Source organism: Eupeodes corollae, chromosome 1 (assembly GCF_945859685.1).
Source record: "Eupeodes corollae chromosome 1, idEupCoro1.1, whole genome shotgun sequence".
NCBI classification, from domain to species: Eukaryota; Metazoa; Arthropoda; class Insecta; order Diptera; family Syrphidae; genus Eupeodes; species Eupeodes corollae.
The window spans coordinates 278,460,323-278,478,649 of NC_079147.1; the positions used below are offsets into that span (position 1 = coordinate 278,460,323).

Below are 18,327 nucleotides of genomic sequence, written 5' to 3' on the forward strand. Positions count from 1 at the left end.
ATGTTCAGTTTTTTAAAAATTAAACAAAACCTTAAAAAGTTAATGTAATTAAAAATGTAAAAATAAAGTCCTCTTAAGTTCGTGCATAGTAATATGTCCGTCAAAATGGTCTTTAATTTTGTATTTTTAGCACATTAATTGACGAAATTATATAAAATGGGATAACGTTGTTTCATTTCAATCATTTATGAGAAGAAAGAGAGGGGTATGGGAGGCCATATCCACAAGCGATAGTCGTCATTAACTAGATAAATTTGTGAAGCAGGGACATTTTCAGTTTTTCCTTATATAGATACCTGGAAAATGGAAAATCCTCTTCTATTTCCCAACATCATCATCATCATCATCACACACACACACTAAAACACTCTGTCAACTATACAAACATACATATATACAATACAATCTCTCATGAAACTTTACTGGTTACCTATCTTAGGCTGACAAAGTGCACTGCACTGTAATGCAATTTCCGCTTGCAACTAAAACAACGGCACTATGACGATAGTGCGATGGTGGCGGGCGGAAGGAAAAATAAAATTACGACGGAATGAAAGCCAACTGAATATATGGATGAATTGTGGTGATGTGCGATGGGGTGGCGCTGCTTACTGCCGGCGGCCGGGCGCTGGCACTGCTCTAGAGTGTAGAGGGTTGAATTCGAAGTTACCTTGCAGCTTTAGCTTGATGGCAGAGGGTATGAGAGAGTGGTGAAATGAGGGCAAAAGTAATTTACACTGTAATTGAGGATTAACCTGAATAAGAGGATGCGGTCACGGATTATCCTTACGTTAATATTACATATAAATGTACTTATATAGTATGTGTAGTTACAGTAAAAATGAAAGAGAGAAAAAAATTATGCAAATGGGATTGAAGGCGCGGAAAAAAAGAAAAAAGAAACAACGCCGGTCGGAGTTTCCTCGGCAAAAATTATATTTTATAATTTAAAAAGGCCTTGAACATTATTCTTCAAACACACATAGGCACAGAGTTAATTAGAGAAAATTCCTTCAACGTTAATATTTAATTCTGAATAAGCATATTGCGGTGTGCTGCTTATTCAGCTGATCCATCCATCTCCTCCTTCCTCAATTCTCCCTCCTCCCATGTCCCGTCATCCCATCCTCCTTCAATGATATACCCTTTCCAGGTTCCATTTCCACCCCATCAAAGTCATCTCATTAATGGTTTTACGAGTATACCTATGATACGCTGCTATACACTATACTGCTACTGCTGCTGCTAAGGATCAGGACTTCTTGGCATCTGTTCTTTTTCCGAAGCTCTCTCTAATGACGTCACTTATCCTTGGACACAATTATTTTCATGCTCTGAAAAGATGTGTACATTTTGGTTTCTTTTTTATTCTTCAACTCCATCCCTCATGTTGCTTAGAACTTGTTGTTGTATTTTATTTTATTTGTACCTTTTTATGTTGTGTTTCTATACAAACTGCAAAATGAGGTTAGGATGCACTTGCTGGTTGGAAACCATTTTGTTGTGGCTTTCAACTCTTTGGAGAGTCGAGTTTGTTATTGTGTTTTGTGTTCATTGATGAAAATAGCAAACTAGGTAGGTAGGTGTATTCTCAAGATGTTGAGCTTCTGTTTTCAGTATTCCGTTGAAACAAAGAAAGGTGAACAAAAAAGCAAACAGCGCCACTTGAAATTGAATTGTTCCCAACACACAGAGAGTCAGAGACATCAGAGAGATTGGAGGAAGGACGAAGGAGAAAGTACAAACTGTTTTTGTGACGGAAGTGTTGCAAGAGGTCCAGGTCAGGGGGAAATACATTTTCTCAGGCTCATTCATTCTGTAGCTTTGTACTTTGTAGGAGTATAAAGGAAAGACAAACTTTATTTTAAGGTACAAATTCAAGGATCTTCAATGCGAAACCCTTTTAAAGTCTCAACTATACTCGTAGGTTAGGTTAGGTAGGTAGGTGTTTTGTATTGGTATGAAACGGTTTCGTTTTGAAATGAACCTATTTTAGCTAACGTAATGAAAGGAAACATAATTTTGGTGAGTATATTTTCGACGCAAAATGCTTTTGTGAAGAGGTTTGTCCTACTTTGGGAGTTAAACTACTTTCATCACAGCATCCGCAGTAAACTTTTCTTACCTGTACATACCTTGCCTGCCTTTACCTACCTACCCAGGTGGATTGTTTTTATTATTATTATTTTTTTTCTTTTTTAGTAACTCACAGACCCAGATTTAACATTTTGGAATATCTTTCCAGATGGGTATTAAGCAGGTTAAGCGGTTTTATGTTTTTTTTTTTATAACCTATCCAGAGAGAAGATTTTTCATATAACAATATAAAGGACGAAAAACCTCAAAGAAAAATATTACTGCATTTTTACGAGAAACCAAGGACGAGTCAAAATATAATTGAGACAAAAAGTAATGAAAATAAATTAAAAATAAAAATAAGAACTATTTCTGAACTGAGAAAGAATAGGGTCAAGTATGAGTGTGCGGCTCCGGCTACTTATGAAATTCCTTATGGCGGTAATCAAACAATACCGACATTAAGTTGAGCTGAAGATTATGTTTCGTCAGATGGAATTATAATATTGTACCTAATTAACGTAATAATTTGTGAACTTATTTAAGTTTGTGATTTACGAAAGTTCTGAATAAGTGGATGTTTGACTTTTAAGATATTTTTGACACCAAGAAATGTTTAATTAAGTATACAACAACTAAGGTGTTTTGTGATCTTTTTGAACGGAGAGAAGTTTTGAGAAAATTCTGTGAGGAGTTTTTTTTAATTAAAAACAATTGAAAACTTGACCGTATAATTAATATTATCTCACAATCATTTCAGTGTGAGAGTAATGTTGTTTTTTCCAAACAATTAGTACAAAATATTAAAACACTGGTTGTCATTCAATTAATGCAGATTTTTTATGAACTGGAAAAAAATGCCCACTTTTTCAAAAATTAAAACAGTTTCTTAAAAATGATTACATTTTCCTTCCGACCTACTAGTTGGATATTAATTATTTTTTTCCTTCTTATGGACCTAACAGATAAAAGAAAAACTTTGGACGATCCACCGCCTTTGAGGATGAACTTACTTTTGGTACCAGCCAATAGAGCATAACGGGGAGTAATGTTTTCCAAGCCCCTTAGGGAGTACACAGATCAGCTTTCTAAACCGAAAGCCAGCCATAGCAGAGCTACCCGGGAAAAGTCTTCTATCATTCTTCTCAAAAAAAGATTATTAACGAGTACAATAACCTTTTAGCTACTCAAGCAAGGGTCGTTTTGCGTAACAGATCTTAGAAAGAGGCCCTTACAGCTGAAAAAAATAGTAAGCTTGACTTACTTGCTTACCTAAGGTGTCGCTACAGTCCAGGCGGACCTGGGACTCAACCAACATGCGTCTCCAGCCAGCGCGGTCCCTAGCTATCTGTCTCCAGTTTCGCACGCCAACTTGGTTCAAGTCCGCTCCCACCTGGGTGCGCCACCTGAGTCGCGGTCTTCCTCTACTGCGCCGTCCTTCCGGATTGGATTCGAAGATCTTCCGGGCTGGAGCGTTCATGTCCATTAGCTCTACATGACCTAGCCATCTAAGCCGATGGACTTTAATTCTGCTAACTAGGTCAGTGTCGCTGTACAGCCCGTACAGTTCGTTGTTATATCTACTTCTGCATTCTCCATCTATGCGTACGGGACCAAAAATCACCCGAAAAATTTTTCTCTCGAAGCATTCTAAGACGCTCACATCTTTCTTTGACAGGGTCCAGGCCTCAGCGCCATAAATGAGAACCGGGATATGATGAGTGTCTTAAAGATGGTGATTTTAGATGCTCGAGAGAGGACTTTACTTCTCAATTGCTTTCTAAGTCCAAAGAAGCAGCGATTTGCAAGAGTTATTCTTCGTTTGATTTCAGCGCTGGTGTCGTTATCTGTGTTAATAGCGTTGCCTAGGTAGACAAGTTAAAGCTGCCCATGGTGACGTTTTGTCCAAGACGTCGTTGTTCAGTGTCCTTTTTTGATGACAGCATAAACTTGGTCTTGCCCTCATTGACCACTAAACCCATCTTCTTCGCTTCCGTCGCAATGCTCAAAAATGCTCCACGCTTCGGTCTTCCAAGTATGTCAATATCGGATAAGTTTGACAGGGATGCCAAAATTAGACATTGCTCTGTAGAGCTCTTCCCTACAGATGCTGTCATACGCGGCTTTAAAATCGATAAAGAGATGGTGGGTATCGATTTGAAGTTCCTGGGTTTTTCCAAGATCTGCCGTAGTGTGAATATTTGGTCGAATAGTAGACTTTCCTGGTCTGAAGCCACACTGCTAAGGACCTATCAAGTTGTTGACGAATGGCTTCAGACGTTCACATAATACGGCAGAGAGGATCTTATACGCAATGTTGATTAGACTGATGCCTCTGTAGTTGGCGCAATTAAGAGGATCTCCTTTCTTATATATCGGGCACACTATATGCTGAGATTCCACTCATCGGCCATGCTTTTTTCCGACCATATTTTGCAGATGAGTTGGTGCATGCTCCCTATGAAGTCTTCGCCTGATGCTTTGAATAGTTCGGCAGCGATGCCGTCAGCTCCAGCAGCTCTGTTTGACTTAAGTTTAGATAAGTTTCACTGCGTCGCCGAGGTTAAGTGGTTCTATCTCTCTTACAGCAAAGTAATCTTGACGGCCAGGAAAAAATAGGCATTGTGCTATCTCTCAGAGCAGTGCAATTGCATAGAATTAGTGAGGTTGTTAGGGATGGCTTCCAAGTATCGATTGTGCATGACCTCTTCATCTATGGCAAAGGTCTGCTATGGGTGTGAAACGATATCGAGGCAAGCTTCTTGAGAAAGGTTTTACCTATGTCTTGTCCAAAAGTGAAGGTGAAATGCTCAGGTTATACACTGTAATTAATTGCGCAGATGAGTTTTTTCGGGGAGGGCTTTAAGCTCAAGCTCATCTCAGCTGAGGACATTCATAGATAGCCTAAGGCTTGCATTTGGTTGCCCACGAGGGCATTAAGCCAAGCAAACATAAGCTAATCCCCGGTCTTAAGATGTAAAAGACACTGTTTCCAATGCAATGCATGACTGGGTTGTCATTAAGTCAGGAGAGCCGCAAAAGACTAGTGCCTCTTACCTTTTGACTATTAGAGAGGAAAACGTAAGGGCTCTTGAAAAAGCGAGTTATAAATTGGGTTTTGGCGTCAGAAATGTCAAGATTAAAAGCCAGGGACCCGAGGTCAAGAAAATCGATGACAAAATTATAGACAATACGGTGGTTCCTTATTGCACAGGCACCACTGGATAAAAAACGCGCTGAACGTCGTCATCCATATTAATTTGAATCACTCCAATTTTGCTTCGGATAAGTTATGAGTATTTCAAAGGCATGAAATCATCAACGTCAGCCTTAAACAACAACCGTGGGATAATGGCCTCAAAGTGCGAGGCGTAACAGATAAACGGTTTTTCAATTGGCGTGGTTAGATTTTGGCGCCTAATGGCAGCCATTTTGTTTTAGTGACATCTGTCAAATCTTTTATTTATTTTTCAGTTGTTTATACCAAATCATCATGGCAAGTTACACGATGGATTAGCACGTTCAAATGAATAAACTTTATTATCGAAATGAGTGTTCGTTAACGCAAACGTTGCCCACATTACGCCCATTTTATTATATACGTGGTGGCCCTTCGCCTTTATAGTCGACTCTTTGGTTGCCAAGTTTGTGACGTCCGGTTCAGTAAACATTGCCGCGGTCCGTGCAAGTGCACAGCAGAAACCAAGGCAGTCTATGCCTTGGCGTGCACAAAAACTCAGCCTTTCGCAAGCGTCAACTTGGCGAATCTTGGGCCTACACCCGTACAAGATCCAACTGACCCAGGAGCTCAAAGTTCATGACCAAACATAATGCCGTTTGTTCGCTCACTAGGCTTCGAATCGTTTGGAAGAGGACCCGACTTTTGGCCGAAAAATCATCTTTAGTAAGATTTAGAACGACTGTGTTGACAAGCAAAATTGCCGTATATGGGATGACACAAACCCACGTGAGGTTCAAGCGACATGTGGTTTCATGAAGACTACACTATGTGCCACATTAGCAAATGCCACTATTTTGCATGAACGATTTGAGGTTAAGGTTATCTCCCGCAAGACTTTTTCCTGTATGGTTCTTGAAGTCCTAGGTCTATGTAAATAAACCACAATCGACTGATGACCTACTAGTGAACATTCAAAGCAGGGCATCGCTTAAATTCAACCGTGCAACCGTAAGAAATTGAGGTGAGGATTCAAATGATGCCATATTCCACCCTTAATGGCACACATCCGCCCTGCAAACAAAAAAATAAATTTGTTAATACCTCACACAGCATATTTTATTTCATTTTAACATCTACCCGGCCTTATTAAAAACGCCTTTAGAAAGTATGATTTTTTCTATAAGATCCCAAACTAAAAATAAGGTTATCCTTAAAGTTGTATTTTTGATAGAAAACACTTAAAAGTTTTTTTTGTGTCCCAACCTTAGCACTTCCGATCCGTCAGTTGTTAACAATTCGAATGAACTACTGTTAGCTTTTCCTATTACGCCTTATAAAAAATATTGAGCTACACAAAAAAAAATATATCTTTATATGTGCCATGAATATAGCCAATTAAAAGAATTCCACTTTTGTAAAGTGCAATAGATCCAATTTCCAGCAGTTAAGAAAGTTGAAATAAATCCCAATCAGTTTTGCACGATCTACCCCAAATTCTATAGAGTGCAGAAGCAGCGGTTACATAAAGTATGCTTCACTTTTAATACTTACCGTAAAAATAAATTGTTCTTATTTCTCAAAATAATTTGGTCTTATTTCAATTTGTCAATGTGCAATGTTCCAACTGCTGAAAACTGGTCTTATTTCACGTGTTTATTACGCAGGCCACTTTTTGAAAGTTTGTTATATTTTATTTGGATCACAGAACCATTTTTTGAAAAATATTGTACGTTTTCAGAAAATGTTCCTCTTCCTTCAACCTTAGGGTCTATAGCTTTCAATCAAACGTAATTTGTCACTATTTGATAAGCCCTGTCTACACATGTAATGAATTTTGTTTAAAATACATATTACGCCTACACTTTGTATAAAGCTTTCAATTTTCGTCATCATCCTTTGCCAGTCACGTAAAATATGAGAAACTGATTTATTATCATATTTATGGTTGTACCTACATGTGTTTGTATATGTTTGGATGAATATTATTTATAGATGCCTACCCACACTTTCTTTCTTGTTTTCCAATTAAGTTTCAAAATTTCTAATCGTACCTTATCAAAACATACTTATCATAGATCTTCATTTAAGATAATTTAAGTAAATTCCTTCAGACTGTGACACAAAGGGCAACCACAAAACAAAAACAAAACGAAAAAAATGTCATCATCCCATTTTAGTTACGTTAGTGCGTCTTCTAAATCTTTTTGGTTACCATAAATTCCACTAAATCCCTTTGGAGAATGTGTAAAATTGAATTTAATTTTCTGCTCCATGGAATTTTATCTTAAGACAGGAAAAAAAAATAAACGGCGTTAAAAAACAAACGAACTCTTCTTCTCCTCCACTGACTTTCCCGCAGGACTAAACAGAATTCACACAGTATTTAGTCCCTTGTCACCCCTTGTCATTGCCAATTGGTTCACAAAATTGTCTTGTATAGTTACAACGACGACGTAAATATACATTTTTCAACACTATTTGCTTTTGTGTTTATGCGTATTGAAGATAGAACCCTCATATTATCCTTTAAAATATGGCCAAGGCTTGAAAGTTTTCCCTATCCGCCCTTTATTAGAAAGGAATAAAGTGGAGAAACTTTATTCGAAGCCAAAAATGTTAACACCTTCTTGTCGAATACCCTTCAAATAAAATATTAGATTAGTGGGTGGTGCGAATGAGGTTGACGTTATGTTGGAACTTTTAAGTCGCAAGAGACCATTTGTTAGACATTGAATGAGAGAAACTTTTGTTCGGTTAATGAAAACCTAGAGTAAAATGATGTCTTAATTATTTTCATATTTAAATGTCTTTGAATATTTCCCAAAAAGGTTGTGGAATAAGCTTTTAAGCCCTATCTCCCATGACAAGATATTTGGAAGAGAGATAAAAGCTTTTCTTATAATGTTATACGTCTTTCCTTCAAATCTCTGTTTACAGAATTTTTATTAGGAATCAAATTTGTTCGTCTTGTTCCTGTAAATTATTCATGAACACACAAACTGAATCAAAACTGAGAAATCACATCGCCCTCTCCAACCCCTCAGGGAGGGTTAGCTAGCTCTTAGCTAGACATCATCTTAAAGAAGAAAAAATTGAACGAGATAATGTTGTATTATTATCATCGAAGAAAAAAGATTCCTAGATCCTGTAGGTAGAGGTGAAATAAAGGCATAGTAAAGTAGAGACATAAAAAGGATACGAAATATGTATGTATATCATGGAGGCGTATTTGTGCGCAATTATGCATTATATTCGTATTCCTCTGAATAACAACTCGATGTGTCTTCGGGTCGATTCCCAATTTTTCTTCAATCCTATGACGGTACTCGTATATCTCATGTATAAGTTTATTCCTTCATATTATATCCTGCCTGACTTCTCGTGTATAGTCAAATTGATTTGTAGGTTGCTCTCTTGGTCCTGAATAACGGTATCATCTGGGGGATAGCTATCTGTGAACTGTGATTTATTCCAAAAAAAAGAGGAGAATATTTGTAATGCATGTCGAATGAATACTTTGATTTTATGGATATTGTATCCCATCAGCTTTCTTTTTTTTATTGGTTTGACTTTAGTTTGATTGATTGATATGGAGAATGAAATGTTATTTTCTTTTAAAGGTTCCTCATTTTATGATGAAGTCAGGAAGGGTTAAAGTTATTTTTTTCTTTGAATTTTAAAAGAGGGTAGGAAAGGCTAAGTATGTTGGTTTTTTGATAGATTATTTTTGTTTGCATAAAATTTTACAATTTTGACCCTGGATATATGTATTTCTGTATATTTTATTTTTAATAGGATGAAAAGTTAAATGGGTTTTCAATAAGTAGTGACAAGTAGTATCCAACCAGGACAGCAAATTTGTAAGAGGGTTTATTTTTTTAGAGATTATGTATTGTATATTTTAAGAATTTGGAAAGCACGACTAAATCGATATTTAACTGCTTTCAATGCCTATATGTTTCAAAAACTGATTAAAAAACGAAAACACAATGTATGATGTGAACATAGATCTTTAAAGATTTTTAAGAATTTTTTTTTAAATAACGTTTTTTATATCAACTTCTACAAACTGTTTTAATAACTTGTAAGAATAAGAACACCAGTTTTAAAAAAGGTTTAAAACTGGACTGAAAATAGATTAGGAAAAGGTTAAAATTCTGCAAATTTCTCACACTTTTCTGATAAATCTGTATTTTACATAATATTAACAGAAGACATATTTATCAGCAAAATAAAATGACAAATTTTTGTCACGATAGTTTTGTAATTGTTATAGTTACTGACAAATTCGTCGTGACTGTTTCATTGAATGATCCTGACATTTATTATGACCAAAAAATGATGAAATAGGGAACAAATTCTTTGCCTTTTGTTTCAATATTCAAGGTTTCAACATCAATTTTTTCAAAGTTTTAAGTAACGAACGGTTGCACTCACATTTAAAAATAGAGGCTGGGATGCCACCCACACTGATAACTTCCCATCCTGTCTGTCAATTTTTCTTATTTAAAAGGTTTGTAGGCTTTCGTGTTTTGTTAAAAAAAGTTGTCAGTTGAATTATTCTAAAAAAAATAAAAACAACAGCAAACAAATTACCAACAATATTTTGTATATAATGAAATACTTTGATTTCAAAATCTATTTTTGGTAACGAGATTTTTTAGCCGTTAACCATTTTTTACCAATTTTTGTAGCATTTTTAAAAAGTTTTTATATCTTAAATAAACAAATACAAATTGGATGAATGAAATTAATTTGAGTCAATGTTTTCTATTGTTGACGAGATATCGAGAACCGAACATCATTTTTACCAAATTTTCATACTGTTTTTTATTAGTAGATTTTTAGACTTTAGTTTTTTATGAAAAAATGGACTTTTGAATTTTTATCAAAAATACACTTATATCGAAAACAATATTTTATGTGAGATAAAATAAGTTTGAAACCAATATTTTTAATTTTTGATAAGAAATTTGAGTCGAAAATCAATTTTTAGGAGCTTTTAGAAATACCAGATGTTAAAAACATTATTTTGCGTAGCACAAAATTGTTTTGGAGATGATATAATTTTTTATTCGTAAAATTTTCAAGGTGACAATTTTTTTTTTAGTTTTTTTGATTCTTAAAAAAAGCGTTAATTGATTTTTTTTTCACAAAATATATTTGTTTGGTATTACGTTACAAAATATTATATAAAATTTAATTCAAGTCGTTTTTGGTTCGTGAGATACTAAAGGTTTACCCAAATTTTTGCTTTTTCTTAAACTGCTATGGTAAAAAAACCACCTAAGTAATTTTCCTGAGAGCTCTTTCTGCATCTTTCTAAAAATATTTTATTTCCACTCTAAGGACCTTGAAACGGCGAAAAACATCAACATTTTCAATTTGACAAATCGGACCCATCGGACTTTCTATGGGAAGTTAAAAATGAAGTGCTTAAAGCATTATAAAAACGTAATACAAATCGAGAGTTTTAAATTGAAAAACATTCTCAATATTTACTTAGGTTGCTTTTAGAAAATATAGATATTACTGTCAACACTTGGCTTAACTGAGTTTTCTGTAGGAATTGTCAATTAAGTATAAATTTGGCTTCAAATTCCTGACAATTGTGGAAAAATACTGGACAATAGTTAATTGGGATGACAATTTGTTTATAAAACGAAAAGATGACAACTGTCAGGTATTTTCCTTCGATACTTCAAAATTATTAAATTGTTCATGGAACGGATTTTGACCCTTGTCAAGTTTAAAATTAATAAATTATCATCCGTTGCAATTGTCAATATTTATAAAATAAGCCCCTGATTTATTAGTGGGATCTTTTAAAACTTGTTCATGAGGAATCTGAAATATTTGAGATTGAAGTTGGCAGTTTCTCATTGTCTCGGAAATTACTAGTATTAGTATGAAAAATTATTAAAATATTTTGATAAGACTAACTATTCCTCCTCATTGAACAGATTTAGAGGAATTTGGAATTTATGTCTTTCCTCGTTCTAAAGAAATTTGAAAATTATTTAATAATATACTCGTACATACAAAATGGTAATATTTATCTTCAACACTCTTATGCCTCATCTTGTCTGGGTCTCTTTAAAGTCCATTTCCGGTAACGTACTTTTAAAAAGAGTTCGAGATGGAGTGGACCATGATGAAACATTTTTAACCGATATTTACACGATTATCATAGGTATTAAATTTATTGTTAAGAATTCAAGGATTGAAATAATTTCTAATAGATATGGTTCGTAAATTATCAAAAAATAAGTTAAGATTAGATTAAACATTTTATTTCTTAAAATCCAAATTAATACAATAAGAATGAAAAGAAATAAGTGACAAAAATATTTTTATAAAAAATAGAGTTATTGCTACTCTAAGACAAATTTTGCATTTATTAATTAAAATGGGTGGGGTGACCTTCAAAAGAAAATTTAAAAAAGAAAGTTAAAATATCATAAACTTATGTAATGCATACAGAAATTAAATTAAATTAAATTGAAGTTAAACATTTAATATCCGACATAAGGAAACATATTACAAATTTCGAAATGCGGTTGTTCGATATACCGGTATAGAAACTTGGTTTAAAAAATTTCCACGTAAAATATAATTATCAATTTTTCTAAAATTAAGATTACCTGATCTCTTAAAGAACATTTTTAGGACTTTATAACGATACATATGTCTCACTGAAAGAATTTTCAAATCTCTAAATAGTGGAAAACTATTGAATAGGCGAGGCTTACCACATATTTTCTTCAGAACACTTTTTTGCAAAACTAATAAAGGTTGTATTTTGTTATAATATGAACCTCCACAACAAGAAATTCCATATTCTAGTTTCGAATGAAAAATGTCATAATAAATTTTAAGTAGCAGTTTGGAAGAGCAAACTTTACGCAAAAAGAAGAAGTTTCTAAGAGTGCACCGAAAATATTGTCTAAGATTCTCTGTTTGGTTACAAAAACGCATTCTTGAATCGATTATTAATCCCAAATACTTGAATATTATTAACTGTTTCTAATTTAAAGCATTTATCACTAGGATTACAGGTGCAGTTAAAAAGCTTAAATTTTGGACACTCAGTAGCATGAAAAAGGGGATCTGAATCAACAATCTTTTGGCCAGACAAACTGAAAAACATTGTCTTGATTTTGGAACTAATTATCAATTTGTGCTCTGCAAACGAGATTTTTAACTAGCTGAGATTCCAATTTATATCCGATATAAGATTCAGACAACTATCTGTACCATATGAAAAACCAACATCATCTGCGAAGGCTGTCAGAGAACCCTTAAAAGGCAAACTGAATAATAAATTAATGTATACCAAAAAAAATATTGATCCTTAAACCGAACCTTGTGGAACTCCCAAATCGAATGTCTTTATATCACTCCTAATACCATTAAATTTCACTCTTTGGGCTCTTTAATTTAAATAAGATCTTAACCAATCACTAGTAAATCCTAGAAACCCATCACTTTCAAGTTTGCTAATCAAAATTTCGTAACTAACCATGATAAGTTATCAATAATGACACTTGGATCTATCATTTCGTTACTTTCATAATGCCTCTCCTCTGCAAGCTAGCCAGATATACTACCTGTTAACGCTATCAAAGGCCTTCTCGTAGTCGATGAACAACAGCTGTAGTGGTGCTTGATGTTCAATGCACTGCTCAATAATGTTCCGCAGGGTGTTGATATGATCAATACAAGAGGATCCAGTGCGGAATTCTGCTTGTTCGGCATCGAGTGTGGTCTCAAAGTGTTCCCTGATGCGGTTCAGTATGATTTTTTCTACTATTTTGGCAACGGCAGATAGAACTTAAACTCCTTTCCAGTTTACGCATTTTTTAAGATCGCTTGACGATAATTCCCTTCTTTCACTCATCAAGGAAGCTCTCGGTGGTCCAGGCTTCTTTTATGAGCGGATTATGCAGTTTGCTTTATGACGTTGGTGCTGCTTGCAAAATAATTCCATAAAATTCTGCTGATTTGTTGTTCTAAAGTGCTTTAATTGCGGCAACGATCTCATCTTTACTAGGAGGTGCTGTGCGGATTACCTTGTTCTGGTGGTTCAGAAAGCATCGGCTGCAATTTTATTGCGAGTGCGTGAAAAGTGTTCTTTTCACTTTCTGACTTGTTCATCCACCAAACTTAGAAAAATACAGTGTACTTCTTTCACCAGGTGTTGCTTTAAGCTGTTTGCACAGGTTGGTGTCAATGCGTTGATGTAGTTACGGTTGTCACGGCGCACACTGCGGAGAAGTTCTTCGTGTTACGAGGATTCTAGCTCATTTCATTCTTCCCCTTGTGCAACAGTTATACGAGCCCTTAACTGTTTGCTTTCGTTGATACTTGCACAAGATTCTTTTAAGTTTCATACGTAACTAATTTTTATACAACTAGTTTGTATTTATTTGATATTTCTCCAGAAAAATCTTATGATTTAAAAGTTTAAAAATGTCAAAATTTTTAATTCTACAAATCTGCCCTATTACAATAACTTTCTATGGGAAGTTAAAAAGTTCTGATTTAAAAGTTTTAAAGTCGCAATTAAAATGAAAAAAAATCGTCGATTCATAAGCCCTGTTACCAAATTGTATGAGGATCTAGGATTCAAAAAAAGATTGGTGGTTTTAAAACACAGCTTTGCAACAATTAGAAAGACGTACCCATGTTCTTAATCCACGAAGCAAATAAATTGTTTTACTAATGCATATGTTGTGGTCTTCGGGAATACTTTTAAGATGCCTCTTGTTTATTGACCGCAATATATAGAAACATTAATATTGTATCTTAACTGACGAAAATGAATCAGTAAGTATAACTACGATGTTCCTAAAATATTTGTATGCTTGTAGGAAAGTTAAAGTGTAAGATGTGCATGTGTAAAGATTCAATTGAAGGATAAAGATGAAGTCTACAGTTCCACAATAGATCCTAGTCAATTGTTCCACAAATTAAGTGTGGACCCAGAATCGCAGACCCTTAAGCATCCTAAGAAGTTTCTCTCTAATTTTTCCCCCAAAGTTTTTTGCATTGTTTTAAAAGCTTCTTATAAACTATTTGTTGTTTTTATGGAATACAAATTTTTGTTCTCGTATAAAAGTTATGGATTGTTTATTTTCAATGTTTGGGAAAAGAATTTCTTAGCTATATTAATTACATTAGTTCACGGAAAATGACATGTAACTTATTAGAATTGGGTAAGCGTAACTCTTTGGATAACTTATTCGGAGTAACTTACGTTGCCAACACTTGTTACAAGAGACCAAGACTGAACTGATACCGATGCAGAACGGAAATATTTCAATTTTGACTAAAATTTAATGATATCAGCACGCAAATAACACGGAATGTTCTTAAACATCTTTAAAAATCCGTTCTTAAGACGATTTGCTATTTTCTTAAAGTTTTTATCATAGATACCCTAATTCCCTTGTTATAGGAAAATTTCTCCTCTTAAATCCTTATGATCTTGATTATACTATAATTAAATTTTTTTTCGAATGCATACAAAGTTTGAACTGCATACTTAAGGTTTCCTTTGTATCGGGGTAAGGAAAGTTATATTATTTTTTCTTATAGATACAACTGTTTTTCAAGTATTGATAAGTTCTATCTCTAAATTTTTTTGTGTACCTGTACACATATTTGGCACAAACAAAGAATTACTTCTATTTTCTACTCTTTGCATTTTTTTTGTATACAAGGTTTAAACTTTTTACGTCTCCATAAGGAACTACGTATGTACATGCAAACAAAAATTAATGTCGGTATAAATCATAACTTTTTCAAGCTAAAATAATTAACTTATTTCAAACTACTATCGATTTTTAAACAGTTAATTTCCATTTATTTCAAGGTCCATAATATAAGTTCACTTTATTGAATTAAACTTTCAGTAATATGCATTTTTCAATTACCTCATTTTACCCAGAATATACCCCAATTAAATTATTCACAACAACAACACAAATACTTCATAACCTCTCATCGCGTATACAAACATAAAATATCAACCTCCGATTTTCAAGTACGAGCTCTCCCACCAACATAAAATTGTATATACTTTATTTTTTATTTAAAAAAAAAGAACAATTTTTATTGAAGGAAACCATTTGAGGTTTTTGAAGTCATCCCATAATCATAAATCATCCTTGGCCGCAGAGAAGCCAAAATTCTCAAAAAAAAAAAAACAAGACAGCAGCAAGTCATTCTTCAGTTTCAATCCGTTGATGGTACCTATTCTACCCGGTATATAGATACATAGGGTGTTGGTTGTTGGCTTTGGCTGGGAACGTCAAGTCGTCGAGGACGACGACGCTAAGGGTTGTTTTCCATCAGGGATATGGAAATTGGTGAAAGGCAGATGATGCAAAGAATGTACCGCTAAGAAGAAATTTATAGAGTTTGCCTTTTTTTATATATATTTCCCGTTCTTCTTCTTTCTAAGTAATATTATCAAAAAAAAATAATGTACAAAAGGAAAACAAAAAAGTTCACCAAAGATTATAATACCAATAGCTATAGCTAGTATAGTATAGAGGTACCTACATATATATTTCTTTTTCATTTTATATCCCTTTTTTAGTACGTTTTCATTTTTCATCATCATTCTAAGGATCTAATGCAAAATTCCACATTGAATTAAAGTGAGTTTGAAAAAAAAATGATTACATTTGTCGTAGGAAACATGTCAACAGTGGGACTAAGAAACTATAAAAGTAGTCGCAAAATCATTATTTCAAAATCGGTACATAAATATGATAAGAAATGTCAAACTTCGATGTTCAAATAGTATAGACAAGTGCATTCAAGAGGATAGGTACAAGAGTCCACAGGTTTTTTCTCAAAAACCTACCTTTATATATTAACTCCTACTCTCACCTCCCACTTTGGGGGAGGTGTGTCCACCTTTCTTTTCATCCAGACGGCAGGCTCTACACTTCCAGTAAATTTTAAATACTTTGTAAACACCTTATAGAGTTAGTTCGACTTATTCGGAGCTCAAGTATGTAAGGAGGGGTTATGTTGACTCTCGTCCTTGGAGTTTAATTCGCAATCCAGGGTTCTTGGATGAGAACGAAATCTTCTCCAGTCTTTGTCAGGCTAAGAAGAAGGGAGGCCGAAGCCGTTTTATAGTGTTGGAAACTAATCTGTAGTATTTGCAGCATTTTGGCTACAAATAGGCGCTGTTAAATCCAGCTCATCCAGATCAGACGAAGAGGAATCTAATAGTTCATCTTCTTCCTCACTGGGAAGAGCTTTGTCGTTTAAGTCATTAGTCTCCATTAGAGATAAACTTTTGACGTTTTCAGAAGAAGACTGTGCTGCGACAGAAGAGGGCCCATCCACATTCTCATCCACATGGAAGGATGGGAAGGTGATGATAGCATTAGGACCCCCTACGTCTTGCGACACATCTTCTGAAGAGGATTCGGAAGAAGACTGTGCTGCGACAGAAGAGGGCTTAGGTACATCATCATCCACACTTAAGGAAGGCAAAGTGATAGTAGCACTGAGACCCCCTACGTCTTGCGACTCAGCTTTAAGAAAGGGTTGTGAAGGCTTTCATGGAGCGTCTACCCCATCTTTTAACTCGCGCCAGAAAAGCTAAAGAGTCTTTATTGATTACGATAATCACATTTCGATAAAGACGATTTGGGTCCTCCAGTTTCACGATCTTCCAGTCGTGACAAGGAAGGTCCGGGTTACTGCTCTTAATCATCTTACGTATGTCATCTAGACATGAGGGTTCTTTAGGGATCCAAGCGCAAGCTCTCGGCCTGCATGGAATATCTTCCTTTGCAACGACCTCGAGTTTTGCACCTGACCAAACTTCGCCCAGCATGCCGACAGCAAGCGTATAGAGATCGCGCGACCTCTGATCGTTACAAGCGATGAGTTTGACATGACCTTGATGCCAACGCTCATCATTTGTTACAGACGGTGGGCCCGGATGATCTCGCATGACTTTGAGGAAACCAGCCGAAAGCCCAAGTTTCACCATCTCCAAACGGCCAGAAGTAATCGTGCTATCAATATTGCTCTATCAATGACCGCAACTATGGTCTTGTTGTATTCCTCAAGTACATCACTAAAAGGTTGAGTGAGAGGTACTCTAGCAATGTTGGGAGTGCTGGTATTCTGCACTTTGGGCTTTTTAGGGACGGGAGTGGACTCCTCCAAAGACCTTTGTCGCTTTGACGTGGAGTCGTAGCGACTAGCTTTGTCTAGGATGGATTAAGCCCACTCCTCCCTCTTGCTAAGGATGGGATTACTTCCATTCCCCAATGTTGAATCAGGGGATTTTAGAATCCTCATCGCATAGCGCCGTTGTTTATACTAGCTCCTAATAGCATTCTGGAGAGGTCTACTCTCTTTAGTAGTGGAAGGATCATTATTCTCGAACTTTCCCCTACTGACCTGAGGAAGCAGTGAGTTGGCACAAGCCCTTCTTCGGTGTTTCGTACAGTTGCAACGACAGCCGACGTTGCCACCGAACTGCTGCATGGTGTAGCTGGAATACCGGTACCGGTTTCACGTTTTTGCTTCTGTTTATGTTTTTGTTTTTGTTTTAAATAATCCTATTGATTCCCACGAGAAGACAAAGTAAAGGGGGGTCCATCTGTGCAGAGATTCGCTTACACAGATAAGGCTAGCTTTTCCGGAGGTTGCCTGGTATCCGGATACTCTGTTAATGACTGAGCTATTTTTAGAAATTTGGCCCTCAGCCTGGCTGATCATCGGCACGAGTCGTATAACACCTTAGGTCCAGCTCAATTGGGAAGTCGAAGGGAAGGATATGTTTTGGAAAAAGAGAGACAAACAGCAATTAAGACATAAGCCTCCCAGGAAGAAAACAAGGTATTAACAGACAGTGATACACTATACTACAGTAAGGGAATAAGTAGCCATCAGCCAGCATAATATTTTTTGTTAAAATACGGGATAAGAAAAATATTTGTATTTGTTTATTTTATTTTATTTTATTTTAAATTTATTTATTTATTCACTATAACGAAGTGCACTTCAATAAACCGTAAAATGTGTAG

The 18,327-nt window shown here is 35.3% G+C and overlaps 1 protein-coding gene across 1 annotated transcript; it reads right to left on the reverse strand.

Moving 5' to 3' along the window:
• Positions 1-16,820: 16,820 nt before the first annotated feature.
• LOC129950739 (uncharacterized) lies at positions 16,821-17,282 on the reverse strand. Its single transcript, XM_056062663.1, has one exon. It carries the CDS (start codon positions 17,280-17,282, stop codon positions 16,821-16,823), a length of 462 nt encoding a protein of 153 aa, XP_055918638.1.
• Between the last annotated feature and the right edge of the window lie 1,045 nt (positions 17,283-18,327).